Below are 23588 nucleotides of genomic sequence, written 5' to 3'. Positions count from 1 at the left end.
CTCATGAAAATCTCTAGTTCATCGAAAACGGATTCCGCATGAAATACTTGTTGTGTTTTCGATATTGGAGTTTTTCCCGATTCTTCATTTTGAAAGATTTCACCTCTAAATGAATGGAAAAAATCTACCCCACTTATTCTTTATATTTTCACTCTTTGTGGGGTAGCTCTTGTAAACCTATTTCCAACTAAATTGGTTTCACCTAAATCCGCGTTTTCTAACTCAAGTTGTTGCAATTTCCTTATTGGAGGTGTTACCGGTTTAGCTCTTATAGATAGGTTAAAACTTTCCCCTTTTGATCTTATACTCTGTGGTTGGACTATGATGTTTCCCTGCATGATCTTGTAGAGATTTTCGTTGTGATTCCAATGAGCCCAAGATCATCAAATTTGGAGTCCCGATGTGAAAATGGCGATGTTTTTTGTGTGCGGTGCGCTGCCATCCGAAGTGGTCGGGCCACGGGCCGGAAGGTCCGGCTGGGCCGGACCAGTCCAGCCCCCGATCCGTCGAAACGGTCCCGGCTCTCAGATTAGTCGTCGGAATGGGTCCAGGGCCGACCGGACAAGTCCGGCTGACCAGAATGGTCGGCCAAGCCCGAAAGGTCCGACCGGGTGCGAAAATGGAGCCCTTTTTCTCCAAACGGCTAGTGCTCCTCCTCCCATATAAAAAGGGGTCTTCTTTCCCTATTGAGCGATTGCTTCTCCTACTCTCTCTCTACTCCATTGTTGATCTTGAGAAACTTCCTCTCCCTCTAATTGCTCCATGATTCTTGCTCGTATTTGAGGAAAAGATAGAGGAGATCTAGATCTACATCTTGACCAAACAAATTCCTCTCTTTGTGAGGGAAATCCACTAGATCTAGATCTTGGAGAAATTTGGTGTTCCTCCTCCTATTTGTTCTTCCTCTCTTATTCCCCCAATAGCTTTTGTAGCTTTGTTGGAATTTGAGAGAGAAGGACTTGAGCATCTTTGTGGTATTCTTGCCATTGCATTTGGTGCATCGGTTTGATTTCTCCACGGTGATACGTGGAGGTAAAAGTTCATGAGACATACACTTCAGGAGCTTGTTCCTCTTGGGTCTTTGGACCCAAGACGGCTTAGTGGTCTTTGTGGTGTTCTTGGGGCCTCCAATTAAGTTGTGGATACTACCTCAAGCTTTGTGCTTTGTGGCTTAGTGGTGTTCTTGGGGCCTCCAATTAAGTTGTGGAGATTCCTCAAGGGCAAGGCCTTTGTGGTGATTTATTGGGAGCCTCCAATTAAGTTGTGGAGATAGTCCCAAGCTTTGTGCGGGTTCGGTGACCACCCTAAGGTTCCATAGTGGATCGAGGACACCCCTTTTGGTGGGAATTCTCGAGGAGAATACGGTGGCCTTCGTGCATTTGGAGTGACTTGTACTCCACACCGCTCCAACGGAGAGTAGCACTCGCAAAAGTGTGAACTTCGGGATACATCGTTGTCTCCGCGTCACTTTGGTTATTCCTATACCCGAAGTCTTTACTTATGCACTTTACATTGTGATAGCCTTCGTGCTTGAAATTATATATCTTGCTATCACATAGTTACTTGTATTCATTAGCATAAGTTCTCGGTGCACATAGGTGAACCCTAGGTATATAGGTTTTGTGCTTGACAAATTAAACATTAGTATTATTCCGCATTTGTTAAGCCATATTCGTAAAAGTTTTAAACCGCATATTCAACCCAGTCTAGGCGGCATCTGTGTCCTTTCAGGCGAGCCGACGACGACCAACAGCGTCGAGCAGCAGTGCAGCACTAAAACACGTCCGAGCGCAAGATATAGATTTTGGGACTGAAAATGAAGATGAAAAGGAAGCACCATCATCACCCACACATCCCGAGTCAAGGTATGAAGGTCATATGATATTCATCTCCTTCCTGGTGATCCAGGGAAAATGATTGCCATTTCAAGGTATGAAGTTAATGATCAATATGTTGTTCGAAGAGTTATATCACAAAAGTTTGGTTGAAATGTACGAGTGGCTAGAATATAATACCTCAAAGGATGCTGGGTTTTTCTTTGTATGTTATCTGTTCAAAGAGAAAACAAATTGGGGCCATCAAGTTGATACATTTGTTAATAAGGGTTGGAGAAATTGGAACAAACCCGATGCACTAGACAAACATGTGGGTGGAATAAGTAGTGTTCAGAGCCAACCTCAAGAGAAGTACAACTTATTTATGACACCAAATACATCAATTGACAATGTTATTATGAAGGTGTATAAAAAGGATCTTTATATGAAAAGTCTAACTTATTCACTTCGATGCTTGAGGTTTCTTTTTCATCAAGGGTTGGAATAATGTCGTGGACATGGTGAGAGTGAAGACTCTACTAACAAGGGCAACTTTCTTAAACTTTTGGGGTGGCTTGCGGAAAATAATGAAGATGTTAGCAAGGTCGTTTTGAAGAATGCTCTGAAAAATTGTAGATTGACTATTCCAATGATCCAAGTGCAAATAATTGAATGTTGTGCGGAGGAAACTACTAGGAAAATTATTGAAGATCTTGGTGATGACCACTATGCAATTCTAGCGGATGAGTCAAGTGATGTATCTCACAAAGAACAACTAGCTCTTTGCTTATGTTGTGGTGATAAATTGGTAAGAGTATGTGATCGATTTCTTGGGGCTGTTCATGTTGCCAATACAACCACATTGTCTTAAATATGCAATTTTGACTTTACTTGATGATCACCATTTGACTCTTGCTCAAGTTCGTGGACAAGGCTATGATGGTGCTAGTAGCATGAAATGGGAGATTAAAGGGTTGAAAACATTGATCATGAGAGAGTCTCCTTCGGCTTATTACATCCATTGCTTTGCACATCAAGTCCAATTGGTGCTTGTTGTTGTGGCAAAAGGTAATGATGCTTGTGTGTGGTTGTTTTATCATGTTACCTACTTGTTCAACATTTTTTGGAGTTCTTGCAAGCGTCATGACATTATTCGATATGTTAGAGTTCAAAAGGTTTTGGAAGCAATTGAATTGGGCGAACTTGAAAGTGGTCGTGGATTAAATCGATAGTGGGGTTAGCTAGACCTAGTGATACAAGGTGGGGTTCTCACTATAGAACTATTTTGCACATTATTACTATGTATTCCACAATCCTCGAGGTACTTGTAAAAATTGGAAAAGATCCTTCACAAAGGCTTGAGTGGACCAAAGTACGAGCTATGGCGATTGCCCTTGAGTCATTTAACTTGATTTCCATGCCCAACCTGATGCTTCTTATTCTTGGCTACACAAATGAGTTGTCTCAATCATTGCAAAAGAGAGATGAAGACATTTTTATGCAATGGGACTTGTTAAGATCGCAAAAGAGAAAATGCAAGGTATGAGAGGATGGGAAGAATTTCTTGCAAAGGTGACATCATTTTGCAACACATTTGGGATTGCAGTTCCTTTGCCGGGTGAGAATTATGTGCCTCATGGAAAATCACTACGGTTTTATGATAGACAAACAAATGATGATTGATACGTCCAATTTGCATCACTATTTTATATCATAATTTGCTGTTATTCATTGATATATTTCATATTGGGACACAATACTTATGTTATTTCATCTATTTTGCATGTTTCATCATTATTGGAGGATCGAACACCGGAGCCAGGATTCTGCTGGAAAAAAGCACCGTCAGAACGCAATATTTCGGAAGATCAACTCTGGAAGGAAATTATACCAAAAATCCTATTTTTCAAGATGACGAAGGAAGCCAGAAGGAGGAGCCAGGAGCCAGGGTGGGCCCACACCCTAGGGCGGCGCGGCCCAGGCCCTGGCCGCGCCGGCCTATGGTCTGGGGGGCCCACGACCCTTTTCGCCTCCTTTTCTTCGCCAAACCCTTCGTCCCGAAGACCTAAGCTACAGAGGGTACCTCGCGAAGAGTTACAGCCGCCTCTGCGGGGCGGAGAACACCAGAGAGAAAAGAGCTCTCCGGCGGGCAGGAATCCGCCGGGGAAATTCCCTCCGGGAGGGGGAAATCGACGCCATCGACACCGTCATCGAGCTGGACATCATCGCCATCACCATCATCATCATCTCCACCATCATCACCGCCGTCATCACCGCTGGACACCGCCACCGCCGTAGCAATTTGGGTTTGATCTTGATTGTTTGATAGGGGAAACTCTCCCGGTATCGATTTCTACTTGTTGTTGATGCTATTGAGTGAAACCATTGAACCAAGTTTATGTTCAGATTGTTATTCATCATCATATCACCTCTGATCATGTTCCGTATGATGTCTCGTGAGTAGTTCGTTTAGTTCTTGAGGACATGGGTGAAGTCTAAATGTTAGTAGTGAACTATGGTTGAGTAATATTTAATGGTGTGATATTTAAGTTGTGGTGTTATTCTTCTAGTGGTGTCATGTGAACGTCGACTACATGACACTTCACCATTTATGGGCCTAGGGGAATGCATCTTGTATTCGTTTGCCAATTGCGGGGTTGCCGGAGTGACAGAAACCTAAACCCCCGTTGGTATATCGATGCAGGAGGGATCGCAGGATCTCAGAGTTTAAGGCTGTGGTTAGATTTAATTCTTAATTACTTTCTTGTAGTTGCGGATGCTTGCAAGGGGTATAATCACAAGTATGTATTAGTCCTAGGAAGGGCGGTACATTAGCATAGGTTCACCCACACAACACGTATCACAACAATGAAGATTATTTAGCCGTATGTAGCGAAAGCACTAGACTAAAATCCCGTGTGTCCTCGAGAACGTTTGGTCATTATAAGTAAACAAACCGGCTTGTCCTTTGTGCTAAAAAGGATTGGGCCACTCGCTGCAATTATTACTCTCGCACTTTACATACTCGTACTTTATTCAACTGTTACATCAAAACCCCCTGAATACTTGTCTGTGAGCATTTACAGTGAATCCTTCATCGAAACTGCTTGTCAACACCTTCTGCTCCTCGTTGGGATCGACATTCTTACTTATCGAAGATACTACGATACACCCCCTATACTTGTGGGTCATCAAGACTATTTTCTCGGCGCCGTTGCCGGGGAGTGAAGCGCTATTGGTAAGTGGAATTGGTAAGGAAAACCTTTCTTGTTGTGCTGATTTTATTTCTGCCTGCTGCTATAAGTCATTATGGAGAGATCTTCTCTTCAATTTCTATTTGGGAAATCTACTACTACTGCAACGGTAGTGGATGAGGCGCCAGGTGAGGAAGTGATACCATATAAAATACCTATGAAAATTATTGAACGTGTTATGGATAACCGCTATGAAGGGGATGGAACTGTCCATCCTGGTGATCATTTACTGTTTTTGCATGAATTATGCGGGTTATTCAAATGTGCAGGTATTGCTATGGATGAAGTGAGGAAGAAACTATTCTCTTTGTCGCTGTCCGGTAAGGCGGCGCATTGGTATAACTTCCTGGATAATGGGGATTCTCTTGAATGGAATGATATTGTGCCCCGGTTTTATTCTAAGTTCTATCCTCCAAGTGAAATTCATAAGGATCGGAATCGCATATATAATTTTTGGCCTCATGATGGAGAGAGCATCGCCCAAGCTTGGGGGAGATTGAAGTCTTTAATGCTCAAATGCCCCATTCATGAGCTTCCTGGTAATGTTATTATTGATAATTTCTATGCAAGACTTTCTTTTCAAGACAAGACCTTGCTGGATACTTCTTGTTCTGGATCATTTACACGCAACAAAGAAGAGTTTAAAAGGGACCTTCTTGATCGGATCCAAGAAAATACTGAAGGATGGGAGAACGACAAGGATAGAGAATCAGGTATAATTTATGATTATAAATGCATTGAAGCTTTTATGGATACTGATAAATTTCGTAATATGAGTGCTATATATGGTCTTGATTCTCAAGTTGCTGTAAATCTTTATAAAGCTTTTGCCTCTCATTATGAATTGCCAAAGAAGAATTTTGATAAGTATCATGAACCGTATAAAGATAAAATTGATTCATCTATTAATAAATGCGTTGTAGTTGAAACTGCTGATCGTGTTATTCCTGAAGCTTATATTGAAAAAACTCCTTTCCCTGCTAAAATGAAAGAGTACTCTGTTATAAATAGTGCGGTTCATAAAAGTGAAAAGAAACCTGTAGAACCAGAAGAACAAATAAAAGTTGAACCTGCTTGTTGCAATAATTAAAGATCTTGTGGTGAAAGTGTGGAGGATGGTCACATTATTTTCTGTGAAGATGCTTCTAATATTGTTTCACATCCTAATAAACCCAAACAAGCTAGTGTTCCTATGATATCTGTTAAAATTGGTGATCATTGTTATTATGGATTATGTGATATTGGTGCAAGTGTTAGTGCTATTCCGTATGAGCTTTACACGGAGATTATGCACGAAATTGATTCTTGTGAACTTGAAGATATTGATGTGGTTATTCAGCTTGCTAATAGAGAAACTATTTCTCCAATTGGTATTGTTCGAGATGTGGAAGTTTTATGCGGTAAGATTAAATATCCTGCTGACTTTTTGGTACTTGGTTCTGCTGCTAGTGATTATTGTCCTATTATTTTTGGTAGACCTTTTCTAAATACTTGTGGAGCTATTATAGATTGCAAGAAAGAGAAAATTTTGACTAAATTCGCTGGTGAATCTTATGAGTTTAACTTCTCTAAATTTACTAAAACTCCTTATAAAGCTGATTTGCCTAGTAATGATTTTAAAATGGAGCAATGTGCATCTATTGTTCTTGTTCCTAATAATCCTTTGCAGCAACATTTGGAGGATAGCGAGAGCGAAATTTTTAGGAAAGAAAGAGATGAGCTTGAGGAAATTTTTCTTCGCCAACCTATTCTCAAGCATGATTTACCGGTGGAAGATTTGGGTACAACACCGCCACCAAAGGAAGATCCTGTTTTTGATTTAAAGCCTTTACCTGATAATCTTAAATATGCTCATATTGATGATAAGAAAATATATCATGTTATTATTAGTTCTAAGCTTTCAGAGATTGAGGAAGAAAAGTTATTGGAAATATTGAAGAAGCATCGAGGCGCTATTGGCTACACTCTTGATGATTTGAAGGGGATTTCTCCTTCTATATGCCAACATGCTATTAATATGGAAGATGATGCAAAGCCTGTTGTTGAACCTCAGCGTCGTCTAATTCCGAAGATGAAGGAAGTGGTAAGGAATGAGGTATTACGACTTCTTGAAGCTGGTATTATATATCCTATTGCTGATAGTAGATGGGTTAGTCCTGTGCATTGCGTTCCCAAGAAAGGAGGTATGACTGTTGTGCCTAATGATAATGATGAGCTCATTCCTCAAAGAGTAGTTGTAGGGTATAGAATGTGCATTGATTTTCGCAAAGTTAATAAATTTACTAAGAAAGATCATTACCCTTTACCATTTATTGATCAAATGCTAGAAAGATTGTCTAAAAATACTCATTTTTGCTTTCTTGATGGTTATTCTGGGTTTTCACAAATTGCTGTTAAAGCTAAAGATCAAGAGAAAACCACCTTTACTTGTCCTTATGGAACTTATGCTTATAGACGCATGCCTTTTGGTTTATGTAATGCTCCTGCTACTTTTCAAAGATGCATGTCTGCTATTTTTCATGGTTTTTGTGAAAGTATTGTAGAGGTATTCATGGATGATTTTTCCGTCTATGGGAATTCTTTTGATAGTTGCTTGCGAAACCTTGATAAAGTTTTGCAGAGATGTGAAGAAACTAACCTTGTTCTTAATTGGGAGAAATGCCACTTTATGGTTAATGAAGGAATTGTATTGGGACATAAAATTTCTGAGAGAGGTATTGAAGTTGATAGAGCTAAAGTTGAAGCAATTGAGAAGATGCCCTATCCGAGGGATGTTAAAGGTATTCGTAGTGTTCTTGGTCATGCTGGGTTTTATAGGAGATTTATTAAAGATTTCTCCAAGATTTCAAAGCCTCTTACTAATCTTCTTCAAAAAGATGTACCATTTGTTTTTGATGATGATTGTAAGGAAGCTTTTGAAACTCTTAAGAAAGCCTTAACAACTGCTCCTATAGTTGAACCCCCTGATTGGAACTTACCATTTGAAATTATGTGTGATGCTAGTGATTTTGCTGTAGGCGCTGTTCTTGGACAGCGAGTAGATAAAAAACTGAATGTTATTCATTATGCTAGTAAAACTCTTGATGCTGCTCAAAAAAATTATGCTACAACTGAAAAGGAATTATTAGCTGTAGTCTTTGCTTGTGATAAATTTAGATCTTATATTGTTGATTCAAAAGTTACTATTCATACTGATCATGCTGCAATTAGATACCTAATGACAAAGAAAGATGCTAAGCCGAGGCTTATTAGATGGGTACTTCTTTTGCAAGAATTTGATTTACATATTGTAGATAGGAAAGGTGCTGATAATCCTGTTGCTGATAATTTGTCTAGATTGGAAAATATTGCTTATGATCCTGTTCCTGTTAATGATAGTTTTCCAAATGAACAATTGGCTGTAATAAAGGTGAGCTCGCGAGACAGTCCTTGGTATGCTGATTATGCTAACTTTATTGTTTCCAAGTACTTGCCTCCAACCTTTTCAGCTCAGCAAAGGAGGAAATTCTTTTATGACTTGAGGCATTATTTCTGGGATGACCCACACTTATATAAAGAAGGAGTGGATGGTATTTTCCTGAGTATGAACAACAAGAAATATTGAGTAAATGTCATGGTAGTGCTTATGGAGGACATCACGCTGGAGAAAGAACCGCGCAAAAGGTTTTACAATCAGGTTTTTATTGGCCAACTCTCTTCAAAGATGCGAGAAAGTTTATTTTATCTTGTGATGAATGCCAAAGGGTTGGTAATATCTCCAGACGCAATGAAATGCCTATGAATTATACTCTTGTTATTGAACCGTTTGATTGTTGGGGATTTGACTTCATGGGACCTTTTCCGTCTTCGGAAGGTAACACTCATATACTTGTTGCTGTTGATTATGTTACTAAATGGGTGGAAGCTATACCTACAAAAAGTGCTGATGGTGAGACCTCTTTAAGAATGCTCTTAGATATTATTTTTCCTAGATTTGGAGTACCTAGATATATTATGACTGATGGAGGTTCTCATTTTATTCATGGAGGTTTTAGAAAAACTCTTGCTAAGTATGGTATTAATCATAGAATTGCTTCTGCTTATCATCCTCAAACTAGTGGTCAAGTAGAATTATCAAATAGAGAGATTAAATCTATTTTGGGAAAGACCGTTAATAAAACTAGAAAGAATTGGGCTAGTAAATTGAAGGATGCACTTTGGGCTTATAGAACTGCTTATAAAAATCCCATGGGAATGTCACCTTATAAAATGGTTTATGGGAAAGCTTGTCATTTACCTCTAGAACTAGAGCACAAAGCTTATTGGGCTGTTAGAGAATTAAATAAAGATCCTAAACTTGCCGGTGATAAGAGGTTGTTGCAATTGAGTTCTCTAGATGAATGGAGAAGTGAAGCATATGAAAATGCTAAACTCTTTAAAGAGAAAGTTAAAAAATGGCATGATAGGAGGATTATCAAAAGAGAATTTAATATTGGGGATAAAGTCCTATTGTATCGGTCTCGTCTCAGATTCTTTGCAGGGAAATTACTCTCGAAATGGGAAGGACCATATGTTGTCGAGGAGGTGTATCGTTCAGGAGCAATCAAAATTAGCTCTCTCCAAGGCAATGCTACGCAAGTGGTGAATGGACAAAGACTCAAGCATTATATCTCGGGTGATTCTTATAATGTTGATGTTGATATTATTCAAGTGGAAACACCGGAGGCCTACATCAAAGGGCAAATTGACAGTCCGCCAGAACTCGACTTCGAATAGGTAACGATCGGTAATGAAAAGTACGCAATTTACTTTCCGAACTATATTTTTGCTGATTTTGGAAAATATGAGAAATTACGAGTTCGAAACGGAGTGGAAAGGACGCACGAGGGGGTGCCACCATAGGGCGGCGCGGCCTGACCTGGGCCCGCGCCGGCCTATGGTTTGGCCGCCTCGTCACCCCTTTCCGACTCTGGTTCGATCTGGTGCTTTCCTTTTGACGAGAAAATTTTTGCTATATAATCCCCCGGACCCCTGGAGGTCCGTATATCGTGTTTTCGACGTGTTTTGTTTCGAGTTGTTTATGCCAGGATTTGCTTCGGATCTAGAGCCATCATGTCTTCGTCGGAAACTCCGAAGGACAGCTCCAGCAAGGATGTTGGCAAGTTGTACATGGAGGAGCTGAGGATGCACCCCAAGGAGTTGCTGCTCGTTGAAGGAGAACTGCAAGTCAAGGATGTCCAGGGCCCTAAAGGAGAAGGAAGCCTGGAAGACAGGATGGAGAAGCTAGAACAAGAGGTTTTCAAGTACAAGAAGATGGCTGAGCGTGAGGTGGATATCTTCCACAGGATTGTGTCTGAACTCATTGCTGAACATGAGAAGGAAACTGCAAAGCTTTGGAGCGACATCCTCTCACTTCACGACACCACCAACAAGCTCCAAGCACAACTCTATGATTTTCAGAATCAGAACTGTGAGTATGAAAACAGGTTTAAATACATAAGCCGTGCTGCTAGTTTCAGGACCCCCGAGACCAAGATGTCGTTTCTTGATGGAGAGCCTCTTCCTTGGAAGTTTCATGACGGGAATTCATCACCACCATCGCCGCAGGAGTAATTCATCATCGGTATTGGCATCCCCTTGGTTTGTTCCAAGCTTGGGGGAGTGCCGCGGTATCACATTATCACTACCTTTTACTTTTATTGTCAAGTAGTATCATATCATGAGTAGGGAAGTTATCATATAAGATGGGTTGCGTTTGGAAGTATCTCTCCTTTAGTTGGTTATCTATGTATCCCTTGGTGTGAGTTATCGTTATGGAATATTAATGAGAAGTCTTATCATTTACATATTGCACATCTTATTTTAGTTTGCAATCTCTACTATATGATTCACCTTGTTGTTAGTATTGGTATCACTTTGGGAGCATTGAATAAATCTATTTGGTTTTGGCAAACTTAGCATTGGTCAATAGCAACAACACTTTGAGGTTTAAATAGAAAAGAGAAATACATGTAGATGTTTCATTGTCTTTCTTGATTAGCTCATAGCTTATTATTCTGAAGTTAAAATTGTTTGTACTTACAAGGAAGATGCATGATTGTTTCTATCACATGTATATTTGTTTGTTTCCCTCGACTCTTATGCTTGCTAATTAACCTTGCTAGCCAAAGACATCTTGAGAGGGAATACTTCTCGTGCATCCAAACCTTAACCCAAACCTATGCCATTTGTGTCCACCATACCTACCTACTACATGGTATTTTCTGCCATTCCAAGTAAATACTTCATGTGCTACCTTTAAACAATTCAAAACTTAGTATCTCTTATTTGTGTCAATGTTTCATAGCTCATGAGGAAGTATGTGGTGTTTTATCTTTCAATCTTGTTGGGCAACTTCCACCAATGGACTAGTGGCTTCACCCGCTTATCCAATAATTTTGCAAAAAGAGCTGGCAATGGGATTCCCGGTCCCAAATTGATTAAACTAAATAGACACTCCTCCATGGTATGTGATTGATGGACGGCACCCGAAGGATTCGGTTAGCCATGGCTTGTGTAAGCAAAGGTTGGGGGGAGTGTCATCATCATAATAAAGCTAAAATAAAAAGGCACTCCTTCATGGTATGAGATTGTTGGCAGGCACCCGAGGATTCGGTTAGCCATGGTTTGTGAAAGAAAGGTTGGAAGGAGTGCCACACAAAATGAAAATAATATGGGAGCCGCTCTTAGGAGGTTGTCTGGCAAGGGGGTTAGAGTACCCGCTACCAGTCGTTGACAACAACAAACACCTCTCAAAATGTTACTTTTATTCTCTTTATATGATTGCAAAAATTGAAAAAGCTCTAGCACATGATTTAATCCCTGCTTCCCTCTGCGAAGGGCCTGTCTTTTACTTTATGTTGAGTCAAGAAACCTATTTCCCTCCATCTCAAGCAAGCATTTGAGTAGTTGTGATCAAACCATTATATTGTGATTTGCTACATCATGTCTTTTATTCTTCTTTGTTTAGTACAAGTTTTATCTGAATGAATATAGCTTTGCAAGTTATCAATGATCATGAGAAAACCATTATGATTGAGTATGCAAGTTGTGCCTTATGAACTTTAACATGGGAGCGCTGCTCAATGAGATATAATCTGTTAATTATTCTCTGACCAAGAACGAAGTTTGCCATCACCAATTATGATTTCTTATGCACCTTTACTTGTGATTACCTTATACTTGTTTCAATATGAGTTATAAGAGATTGTTTACTATAATGTCTGTGTGAATGAATATGATGCTTCTTGTCCGTATTTTATTCATCGACTCTTCACTCCATAAACATGTGGTCATGTCTATCGAGCTCAGTTTCGCTTGGGGACAAGCGAAGTCTAAGCTTGGGGGGAGTTGATACGTCCAATTTGCATCACTATTTTATATTATAATTTGCTGTTATTCATTGATATATTTCATATTGGGACACAATACTTATGTTATTTCATCTATTTTGCATGTTTCATCATTATTGGAGGATCGAACACCGGAGCTGTGGATTCTCGCTGGAAAAAAGCACCGTCGTAACGCAATATTTCGGAAGATCAACTACGGAAGGAAATTATACCAAAAATCCTATTTTTCAAGATGACGAAGGAAGCCGGAAGGAGGAGCCAGGAGGAGCCGGGGTGGGCCCACACCCTGGGGCGGGGCGGCCCAGGCCCTGGCCGCGCGCCGGCCTATGGTCTGGGGCCCACGACCCTTTTCGCCTCCTTTTCTTCGCCAAACCCTTCGTCCCGAAGACCTAAGCTACAGAGGGTACCTCGCGAAGAGTTACTGACCGCCTGCGCGGGCGGAGAACACCAGAGAGAAAAGAGCTCTCCGGCGGGCAGGAATCCGCCGGGAAATTCCCTCCGGGAGGGGAAATCGACGCCATCGACACCGTCATCGAGCTGGACATCATCGCCATCACCATCATCATCATCTCCACCATCATCACCGCCGTCATCACCGCTGGACACCGCCACCGCCGTAGCAATTTGGGTTTGATCTTGATTGTTTGATAGGGGAAACTCTCCCGGTATCGATTTCTACTTGTTGTTGATGCTATTGAGTGAAACCATTGAACCAAGTTTATGTTCAGATTGTTATTCATCATCATATCACCTCTGATCATGTTCCGTATGATGTCTCGTGAGTAGTTCGTTTAGTTCTTGAGGACATGGGTGAAGTCTAAATGTTAGTAGTGAACTATGGTTGAGTAATATTCAATGGTGTGATATTTAAGTTGTGGTGTTATTCTTCTAGTGGTGTCATGTGAACGTCGACTACATGACACTTCACCATTTATGGGCCTAGGGGAATGCATCTTGTATTCGTTTGCCAATTGCGGGGTTGCCGGAGTGACAGAAACCTAAACCCCCGTTGGTACATCGATGCAGGAGGGATCGCAGGATCTCAGAGTTTAAGGCTGTGGTTAGATTTAATTCTTAATTACTTTCTTGTAGTTGCGGATGCTTGCAAGGGGTATAATCACAAGTATGTATTAGTCCTAGGAAGGGCGGTACATTAGCATAGGTTCACCCACACAACACTTATCACAACAATGAAGATTATTTAGCCGTATGTAGCGAAAGCACTAGACTAAAATCCCGTGTGTCCTCGAGAACGTTTGGTCATTATAAGTAAACAAACCGGCTTGTCCTTTGTGCTAAAAAGGATTGGGCCACTCGCTGCAATTATTACTCTCGCACTTTACATACTCGTACTTTATTCAACTGTTACATCAAACCCCCCTGAATACTTGTCTGTGAGCATTTACAGTGAATCCTTCATCGAAACTGCTTGTCAACACCTTCTGCTCCTCGTTGGGATCGACATTCTTACTTATCGAAGATACTACGATACACCCCCTATACTTGTGGGTCATCAATGATCATTTTAGAAGACAAGTCTATCTTGGTGTTGTTGATAAAGTTATCCAAGAACTTGGCAGTCGGTTTGATGAGGTTATATGGAGTTGCTTATTTGCATGCCATCTTTGAATCCCGTCAATTCATTTTCTTCTTATGATGTACACAAGGTAATGAGGCTTGCCAAATTTTATCCCAAGGACATATCAAACACGAATTCGGTAAGGCTTGAATTCCCACTTGGCACCTTTATTGACGATATGAGAAGAGATAATATTAATCTTATGGTGTACTTGCTTCTCAAGTTGGTATATTAATCTTACCAGTTGGTACGCTGAGTGGAAAGAGGCTTCTCCACAATAAGCCTAGTGAAGAATACATTGAGAAATAGCATGTGTGACGACCTCCTGAACTATTGCTTGGTGGCATTTATTTAGCGAGAGCTATTGTTGGAAGTAACTGAGGATGATATAGTCGGTGCTTTCATCGCAATGCGAAAGCGTAGAGTAGAGTGATAATTTTCTACACATGTAATTAATGGTATATTTATGAAAGATTATTTAATCTTTCCAACTATTGCTATTTTTGCTAAGTTCGAACATATTTGGAGATATGTTATATTCAAAGACTGGTTTTGCTATTTGCGTTGCTGTTTTTGGCAAGATTTTGTATTATAGTTGATGCCTAAAAAAATTAGGAGGGTGACACACGCGCAGGAAATTTCCTAGCTCCGCCAGTTCGAGCCCGAGTCGCCCTAAAGCAGCTGGGGATGATGTTCAAGGTGGGACCCAGATTTTTTTTGAGAATATAAGGTGGGACCCAGATGGACCCCAAGGATCGGTCGATTGGGACTGCGACTCCAACGGTAATTTGCGCTTTTGCGGGACGAGATAATTACTGGTTAGAGCTCTGATCCATCAATCACGACCCGGTTTATCGCTAAGCCCCGCATAACAGGTCAGCCCTCGTCCGCTACGTACGACGCTGATTGTCTAACCCGTTAGACAGGTGGACCGGGCCTACCTCCGGACCCACACGTCAGTCGGCCAAATCAGTCACCACCAGGAAGCCCGTGCGCGCGCTTCCACGATTATCCAAACCCGAGCAACGCGCGCGGAGATTAGACCAGGCTAATCCCGCCGGATAAGATCAGATCAGATTAACCGGCCCCTCGGCCAAGCCAGCGCCTTTATAAGCCCCCGCCCTCCTCGTCGATCAACCACACCAGTCAGCCAGCAGCAGCATCTCGTTCCAAAGATCACCGTCCTCCATTCTCAACACTCCAGTTTCGTTCCGTTCAGCTCGTTTCCATGGCGCCTCTCGGTGACGGAGTTGCTCCCGCGGCGGCGGCCGCCCCAGGCCTGGTCGTCTCCTTTGGCGAGATGCTCATCGACTTCGTTCCCGACGTGGCCGGCGTCTCCCTCGCCGAGTCCGCTGGCTTCGTCAAGGCCCCCGGCGGCGCGCCCGCCAACGTCGCATGCGCCGTCTCCAAGCTTGGCGGCTCCTCCGCATTCGTCGGCAAGGTATACGATTGATCTTGCTACATCTGTTTGGTTCGGATCTGATCATCGGGTGGGTGTTGACTGTGAATGTTCGTCCGAAATTCTGATCGATGGATCGATGATGGTTTTTCGTGCATGCAGTTCGGCGACGACGAGTTCGGCCACATGCTGGTGGAGATCCTGAAGCAGAACGGGGTGAACGCGGAGGGGTGCCTGTTCGACCAGCACGCGCGCACCGCGCTGGCCTTCGTCACCCTCAAGTCCAACGGCGAGCGGGAGTTCATGTTCTACCGCAACCCGTCCGCCGACATGCTGCTCACGGAGGCGGAGCTCAACCTGGACCTGATCCGCCGCGCGCGCATCTTCCACTACGGCTCCATCTCGCTCATCACCGAGCCCTGCCGCTCGGCGCACGTGGCCGCCACGCGCGCCGCCAAGGCCGCGGGGCTGCTCTGCTCCTACGACCCCAACGTGCGCCTCCCGCTCTGGCCCTCGGCGCAGGCGGCCCGCGACGGCATCATGAGCATCTGGAAGGAGGCCGACTTCATCAAGGTCAGCGACGACGAGGTGGCCTTCCTCACCCAGGGCGACGCCAACGACGAGAAGAACGTCCTCTCGCTCTGGTTCGAGGGGCTCAAGCTGCTCATCGTCACCGACGGCGAGAAGGGGTGCAGGTACTTCACCAAGGACTTCAAGGGCTCCGTCCCGGGGTATGCTGTCAACACCGTCGACACCACTGGCGCGGGCGACGCTTTCGTCGGCTCCCTCCTCCTCAACGTCGCCAAGGACGACTCCATCTTCTACAACGAAGCCAAGCTCAGGGAGGTTCTGCAGTTCTCCAACGCTTGCGGTGCCATCTGTACCACCCAGAAGGGAGCCATCCCGGCGCTGCCCACCACCGCTGCAGCCCTTGAGCTCATCAGCAAGGGCAGCAACTAGAGCCACCTGCCGGTCGTCGCGTGCGCCCCCGGGGTTGATCGAGTTTAGTGGAGATTTTTTAGCTGCATTTTATCTAATCTAGGAGAGATTGTGGTTCCTGCGTCGGGTTAGATTTATTTTCTTTTTTTATTATATGTGTGCGTGAGACCTCGTGTGGGCGCTTAATAAAATGCAAGCATATCAATGAGTCTGAATGAATGGATATTTGTCCAGGAAGAATATTTCCTTCTGTCTCATGTAATGTTTCTTATTTGTGAACTCTGAAAAGTGGCATAATCATTAGTAATAATTTCCTTGTGTGCCTATTCCACTCTGTCAAGTCCTTCTAAAATTCATAGTTGACTTCTTAGTTTGTTTGGATCGGCGTGCGATCAAAACTTGAAACATTTGTGTTCTGAAAGAAAAATTAGTTTTGCTGCTTTGAGGTTGGCTCTTGTTTTCCTGTTTGTTTCATAAGTTCGCATCATGAGTAGTACTACTACCAATTTCATAATTAACATGATCTTATTCCGCTTGGCAGTCAGCAATAGACTTTATTTTGCTTAGCAGTTGGCATCAGGCTTGTCTTTTTTTATATAAAAATATAACCTTGACTTTTTAAAAGTTTCTTCCCTACTGTACAATCTTTAAGGTTCTTAGTTTATTGTTACTGGAGATCTTTTTTTTTTTGAGCAACGCAGCGGAGGGCGAAGAGCCCACCTGAAACTTTTTCATTAATATCATGGAAAACGGAGGATTACAAGCAGGGTTCAAGCCCTGTCTACACCCGAGAACACTAGGGGGTCAGGGGGGAGAGGGACGCACACCAAGCAACAAGGGGGGCACAGTCAATACGGCGCGGCGCCCTGACAAGCCAGAGTGTGAGGTGGTCACGCACTGATGCGAAGAACTCAGCGGTGGTTGTGTTGACACCATCGAAGACCATGCGGTTTCGCGTCTTCCAGGTGATCCAGAGAAGGAGAGTGGCCGCAGTCATACGGAGCGTGAGCGGCCAGCCCAAGTGGGCATCAGAGAAGGCATCCACAACATCCTCCACCGTGCGGTGTGACCCAACCCGGGGATCCGCAGATGCACACCTCCAGATTCGGAGTAGACGTGGGCAGTTGACAAACAGGTGATCCACATCTTAAGCAACACCGGGGCAGAATGGGCAATCCGACGACTGCAGGATGCCCAGACGGCGCAAGCGTGCCCTGGTTCGCGTCCTACGATGCCTTAGGATCCAGATGAAGACCTTGACCCGGACCGGCACAAAAGTGTCCCAGTTCAGGTCGTGGAGAGGTGGGCCGCAGCCCGAGCTGTGAAGGAGGCGGTACGCATCGCTTGTCTTGAAACCCGTGGGAGCGCCCCCAACGATCGCACGTCTGTCCGGCACAGGCGTGGGACGATGGCGCGCGAGGGCGTCTTCCAGCAAGGCGAAGTCCGCCACGGCGGCAGGAGAAACGCGATCGCGCCGGGCAAGGGCGGCGGCACCCATGCGCGTACCGGCGGCAACCGTCGCATCCGCATCCAGGCAGTGGGAGAACGCAGAGGGGAGCGCGGTATGGAGTGGGCCCGCAGAGGTCCAGTTGTCCATCCAAAAGGAGGTCATGCTACCATCCCCTACCCTCACAGAGGTGATCGACCTAAGGAGAGGTATGAGATCCGCGAAGCTTCTCCAAAGAGGTGTCGCGGGATGCGGGTCTCCTCGCAAGTACCATTGCCAGATCCACACAATCCATGGATTGTCCTCGCCCGTGAGCAGTCGATAGACATTCTTGAGCAGCAGACATGTGTTCTGCGTCCCAAGATCTATCAAGCCCAAGCCACCCTCAGAACGGAGCCGGCAAGCGGTTTCCCACGACACCAAGCAATCTCCACCGGAGCAGGTGGCAGACGCTTTCCAGAACATGGAGCGACGAGGCCTGTCCATCCGAACGAGCATGCCCTTCGGGATGGGCAGGGCTGACATGGAAAATGACGGCAGCGCAGAGAGCACGGCGGTGGTGAGTGTTAGCCGACTGCCAGGATCAAGAGTGTGTAGCCGCCAGCTAGGGATACGCGCCACAATTTTCTCAGCGAGGAAGTCCAGCGCGTTGGCGGGTAGCTTGCTGTCTGACAATGGCAAGCCCAGATATGTCTGGGGGAACGTCGAGATGGGGCACCCGAGAGTCGCCGCAAGAGAAGCAGCATCATCGGGGGGCACATAGATGGGCACAAACGTGCTCTTGTGGTAGTTGATAGTGAGCCCGGTCGCGGCGGAGAAGGTGTCCAGTGCCGTCTTGAGCAGCGACACCTCGGACGGAGTAGCTCGCACAAGGATCAGAGTGTCGTCGGCATACTGGATCACGGGGCAGGGGAGGTCATCGACGAGGGGGTGGAGCAAGCCGAAGCCGGTAATGATAAGCTGTCGTAGGAGACCGGCCACGATCAGGTAAAGGTAGGGTGACAGCGGGTCACCCTGACGCAGGCCATTCTTGCACTCCATCCATCTCCCCGGGACACCGTTGAGAAGAACGGCAGCCCTCCCTGAAGTCAAGAGCTCGCGAATGCAGGAGCGGAACAACGAACCGAAGCCACGAGCCTCAAGGATAGCATCGAGGGAGCCCCAGTTCACGGAGTCGAACGCCTTCTTAAAGTCCAGCTTGAGGGCGATGGTGGGGGCACCACGGATGCGACAACACTGCGCGAGCTCTGCAGCATACACGAAGTTGTCGGTAATGCAACGTCCAGCAATGAAGCCAGACTGCTCAAAGGCGACAAGCTGCTCGATGAACTGCTGGAGCCGCGTCGTAAGCATGCGGGTGATGATCTTCATGACGCAGTTCTGAAGGGAGATGGGGCGAAAACCATCCGTAATGACCACCTCCGCGGTCTTGGGGAGGAGCGCAATAAAAGCCTGGTTGACGCCGGAGAGGTGGGCGCCGCCGCTGTGGAATTCCATAACAAAGCTCAGAAGGTCGTCCTTCACCACAGGCCAGAAGGCCTTGAAGAATGCTGGACCAAAGCCGTCAGGCCCAGGGCTGCTGTCGGAGCGCATCGACCAGAGGGCTTTCTTCAGTTCCTCCTCGGAAAAAGGAAGCTCGAGAGAGGACAACCCAGCAATCGGGGGCAGCAGCGCCGCAAGGTTAGGATTCCAAAGAACGGGTGACGTTGTCCCGAGAAGCGCCGAGTAGAAGGCATGTAGTACCCGCTCTTTATCATCATGGTTCGTCACGGGGTGACCGTCGGAATGAAGGACCTTTATTTGGTTCCGCCGCAACCGCGCAGAGGCATTCGCGTGGAAGAATGCTGTGTTCTCATCTCCAAGCTTGCACAACCGATATGTGTACCGCTGTTTCCAGTAAGCATCGAGCTTTTTGTACTCCGAGGACAGCTGCATCTTGACGAGGGAACGAAGGAGGGATTCAACATGAGAGAGTGTGCGAAATTCCTCCACCAGGTCCATGAGGGAAATAACCTCCCTACAGTTTGAGATAACCGCATCGGGCCTTAGCCTGGATCGGGCCCATTTCTTCGACTCGGCGCGGACCCATTTCAGCTTACGCGAAAGACGACGGGCCGCACCGTCAATCTGATTCGACGGCCTGGCCCAAACATCTTTCACCAAGGCTCGATAGTCCGGGGAGGCGGACCAGAATTTTTCGAACCAAAAAACCTGGGAGGCGGGAGCGCGGGAAGTGGCCTCTCCACCAACAGCGGCACGTGATCGGAGGTGTTGTGGACGAGCGACCGCAGCGTCGAGTTGAACAACGCCTCGCTCCACTGGGGATTGATGAATGCACGATCGAGGCGCACGAGAGTGGGAACCTCCCTGTTGTTTGTCCAAGTGAACTGGCGATCGAGGAGCGGCAGTTCTTGGAGCACCAGCTCGTCGATGACATCGTTGAACGCCTCAGCGGTCGCGGCGTCGAAGTGGTGGTTGTTCTTCTCCGATGCAGAGCGGGTCATGTTGAAGTCACCCACAAGGAGCCAAGGAAGGGAGCATAGAGACGCGAGAGAGCGCAACTCATCGAGGAACTCTCCACGCAGGGTGGAGTCGCAGGGGGCATACACATTCGACACCGCAAACCGCGATCCATCCGAGGTGAATTCGAGGAACGTGGTGAGGGTGAAGCGCAGCTCCATGTCGCGGACGTGGCCGACCAGGTCGTCGCGCCATGCCGTGAGCAGGCCACCAGAGGCTCCAATGGAGGCCTTGGACGCAAAGTTCCTGAATCCCGGCGGCAATAATGAAGAGGCTTTGGATGGCGAAGCGTCAGTAAGCTTCGTCTCTTGCAGACAAATGATGGACATCGGCTGAGCGGAGAGGTTGCGTTTGACGTCGATGCATTTGCCTGAGTCGTTTAGGCCACGAGTGTTCCAGGAGCCAACGAACAGCTTTTTACACACACCACTGCTATTCATAGGAAACAGGGAGGGCAACAGGCTGCCATAGCTCTAGATTACACGAAGGCACAACACACACAACCCAGACAGCTGCAGATTGTACCACAGGACACAGCAAAACGCAGCATACACTCACGCTAGATAGGGGACAGCGATCCCTGGCGGTACACGCAACGGCAAGCTGTAGCATGCAGCAAGCAGCGGTAGCAACACCACGACAAAAAGGGGCGGGGATCGCCGGAGCGCAGCATGTAGGCTGCTCACCGTCGGGCACCGTCGTCGCTGCGTCGAGCTGGCGGACTGCATCGTCCGGGAGCTGGCAAGCAGCAGACATCGACTTGATCTCCAGGCAGGTGAAGGGCGGCGGAGGTGGGAAAGGGGGCTAACGACGCAGGCGGCGGACAGGGACGACCGTGAAGACGCCATCCGCGTTCTTGACATTCAGGTCCTGCGGGATGCGGGCGAAGTGCTCGTACTTGGCGACCGTCACCACGGAGATGAACTCCCGACCGGTCATGCAGAGCTCGGCAACCTCCATCGGGTTCGCCATGACGACGTGGGACGCACGGATGTGCGGGCGTGTCGAGTGCTCGAACGGGAACGCGACGAGGGAGAGCGCGACGCGTAGCCACCGTGGTTGAAGCGGAGACGGTTGGGTGCTTCCTCGTGTCGCTCGAAGTAGACATTGTGCTCCTCCGCCTGGAAAGGGCTCCCGTCGGCGGCGAACTCGCGTGACTCGCGCGTGCGGAACGCAACGAGCGTGGCTCCATGGGCGCTCGTCGCGGTTGCAGCCTCCATGCCATGCGGGATCTGCATGAACAGAGCAGACTGGACGATCGGTCCAGGCGAGGTGGCCTCCGGGTCGACTGTCGGTGGGGATGGTAGCGGCGAGGGGGCGGTGTGGTTGTGGGCGGCGCGCGACTCCATAGGAGCGGGAGGCGCAGATCGACAGAGCTTCAGGGGATCAGAGCACTCACGCGCGCGGTGGCCCTGGCCCGAGCGACGGCACAATCGACACTTGATGGGGTCTCTGCATGCATGCACGCACGCGGTGTAGAGGTGAGAGGCACCGGTAACAGAGGCCGGCCGGGTTAAAAGGAGCCCAACGGCGGCCGGCGGGGCGGAGTGAACGGAGAGCACGACGACTTCTCTGGATGGTGCGGGCCAGGCCCAGGTGGTGTTCTCGCCACGTCAGCCCACGTCCGGACCGTGGGACTCGGAGTGACCGGCACAGATGGAGCGGCCGTGGGGTCGGTGGCGTCCAGCACAGCCAAGCGAGTGCTTGAGGAGGAGGCACGTAGCAGGGGCAGTTGGGGCGCTGACCTGCGCGTCCGTCGAATTGACAGCGAGATCAGCGGCGAACGGGATGAATCGCTCAGCCTGAGTCATGGAGAGGGGCCCGCCGCGAGGTGGGTCCGGGAAGGCACCAGAGCCGGTGGGAAAAGTCAACCGGCCGAAGACGCACATGTCGATGTCGCTCCTGGCCTGGCGGTTCGAACTGTCGACCGAGTTGAGTTGGGGCTCGGGAGGCAACGAGCTGTGGATACGGAAGAGGACGCCGGCGAAGATGAACGCGGCACGCCGGCGGAGAAGCTTGGCCACCGAAACGCACGACACGGCAGCCGTGAACATGCCGGGCGAGGTCTCCGTGGCACGGAAGCGATCAGCAAAAGAGGAGAAGATGTAAGTGAGCCCGTTGGCAACCACGAAGCTGTTGACAGGACGGGAAACGGGATCGTGAGTGATCCAGATGCGCCTCACGGGGATCGGCCACCGCGGTGTGGAGCCGGCGCCGCACGCGTCGCGCGAACACCTCGCCGGGACGGCGCGAGCGGCACACGCGGTATGAGCGGCGCTGGTTGCGGGCTGGAGCACGCGGCTGGGAGCAAGGTGGGTGGAAGACGACGCGGAGAACGACACTGCGGCGAGGGCAGGCGACGAGCGGGAGTGCGGGACACAGGGGCAGAGTCAACGGGGACAAACCTCTGAAACGGCGGCGCGGCGCTCGCAGCCAGTAATGGCGTGGCGCGCGGCGCGGCAGCAACGGGCGGTGGGAGACTAGCTACGCGGCGGCGGCGGCGGCGAGCGCTGCCCTCTGAGCGAGGGCGAGAGCAGAAGCGGGAGCGCGGAAGACGCTCCATCCCCCGATGTTAACTCCAATCGCTCGCCTCTAACCGTGCTCCAATCGCTCCGCCGCCGGCCGATTTGCCCTGTGGTGGTAGCTGCTGATGGCAGAAGGCAGTCGCATGCCTTACTGGAGATCTTTATCTGAATTACTTTTGTAATTTGTAATATTTGGCTAGTTATACATACACATCTTACTTTAAATCCACTTGCCACTCAGCTATGGGTGTGACTAAGAATTATCTTAACGGTTTTGCTATGTCTCAGTCAACTGGAATTTTCTTAAGTCTAAGTCACTTACAAAAAAGTACTTGAGTTGCATTTTTCTGTTTAAAAAGTGCAATTGCACTTTTCTGCCAGAAATGTGCAACTGAACTGAGTTGCACTTTTTCTTTGAACTGCAGTTGCACTTTTCTGAGTTGACTGAGACTTAAGAAAATCTGAGTCAACTGAGACATAGACACACCCTTATCTTAATTCTCATTCAAGTGGTGTCATCTTACAACTTGATACTAGATAAATAGTTTTTATTATATTTTTTTAATTTAGTTATAACCTGCGATTGCAAAATTACAGTTGCAAACTTGCTTGTGAGCATATCAATGAGTCTGAATGAATGGATATGTGTTCAGGAAGAATATTTCTTTATGTCTCATGCAATGTTTCTTATTTCTGAACTCTGAAAAGTGGCATCATCATTAATAATTTCTTGTGTGTCTA

The 23588-nt window shown here is 46.9% G+C and overlaps 2 protein-coding genes and 1 pseudogene across 2 annotated transcripts; 2 read left to right on the top strand and 1 right to left on the bottom strand.

Moving 5' to 3' along the window:
- Positions 1–1989: 1989 nt before the first annotated feature.
- LOC139838839 (uncharacterized) lies at positions 1990–14450 on the top strand (annotated as a pseudogene).
- A 718-nt stretch (positions 14451–15168) lies between these two features.
- On the top strand, positions 15169–16595 carry LOC127291794 (fructokinase-2-like). Its single transcript, XM_051321117.2, has 2 exons — positions 15169–15458; positions 15579–16595. Exons 1-2 carry the CDS (start codon positions 15246–15248, stop codon positions 16374–16376), a joined length of 1011 nt encoding a protein of 336 aa, XP_051177077.1. The 5' UTR covers positions 15169–15245; the 3' UTR covers positions 16377–16595.
- Positions 16596–17502: 907 nt separating this feature from the next.
- On the bottom strand, positions 17503–21261 carry LOC127346567 (uncharacterized). Its single transcript, XM_051372854.1, has 5 exons — positions 21148–21261; positions 21009–21060; positions 20827–20834; positions 20014–20735; positions 17503–19819 (listed from the first exon to the last, which is right to left on the bottom strand). The coding sequence occupies exons 1-5, from the start codon at positions 21259–21261 to the stop codon at positions 17503–17505; spliced, it is 3213 nt and encodes a 1070-aa protein (XP_051228814.1).
- Between the last annotated feature and the right edge of the window lie 2327 nt (positions 21262–23588).

Source organism: Lolium perenne, chromosome 4 (assembly GCF_019359855.2).
Source record: "Lolium perenne isolate Kyuss_39 chromosome 4, Kyuss_2.0, whole genome shotgun sequence".
In the NCBI taxonomy this organism is placed as follows: domain Eukaryota; kingdom Viridiplantae; phylum Streptophyta; class Magnoliopsida; order Poales; family Poaceae; genus Lolium; species Lolium perenne.
Note: the sequence above shows the minus strand (reverse complement) of the source record. Positions and strands in the feature narration are given on the sequence as shown.

What these genes read in the sequence shown, in the direction of transcription:
- LOC127346567 (XM_051372854.1), bottom strand. Translation starts at nt 21,261, where the DNA reads ATGACCGGTCGGGAGTTCATCTCCGTGGTGACGGTCGCCAAGTACGAG. An exon ending in GCGTCTTCACGGTCGTCCCT is followed by an intron (nt 21,061 to 21,147) that starts GTCCGCCGCCTG and finishes GCTGCTTGCCAG; the next exon opens with CTCCCGGACGATGCAGTCCG. An exon ending in CCCGCGCTCCCGCCTCCCAG is followed by an intron (nt 19,820 to 20,013) that starts GTTTTTTGGTTC and finishes CTCAAACTGTAG; the next exon opens with GGAGGTTATTTCCCTCATGG.
- LOC127291794 (XM_051321117.2), top strand. Translation starts at nt 15,246, where the DNA reads ATGGCGCCTCTCGGTGACGGAGTTGCTCCCGCGGCGGCGGCCGCCCCA. An exon ending in CCTCCGCATTCGTCGGCAAG is followed by an intron (nt 15,459 to 15,578) that starts GTATACGATTGA and finishes TCGTGCATGCAG; the next exon opens with TTCGGCGACGACGAGTTCGG.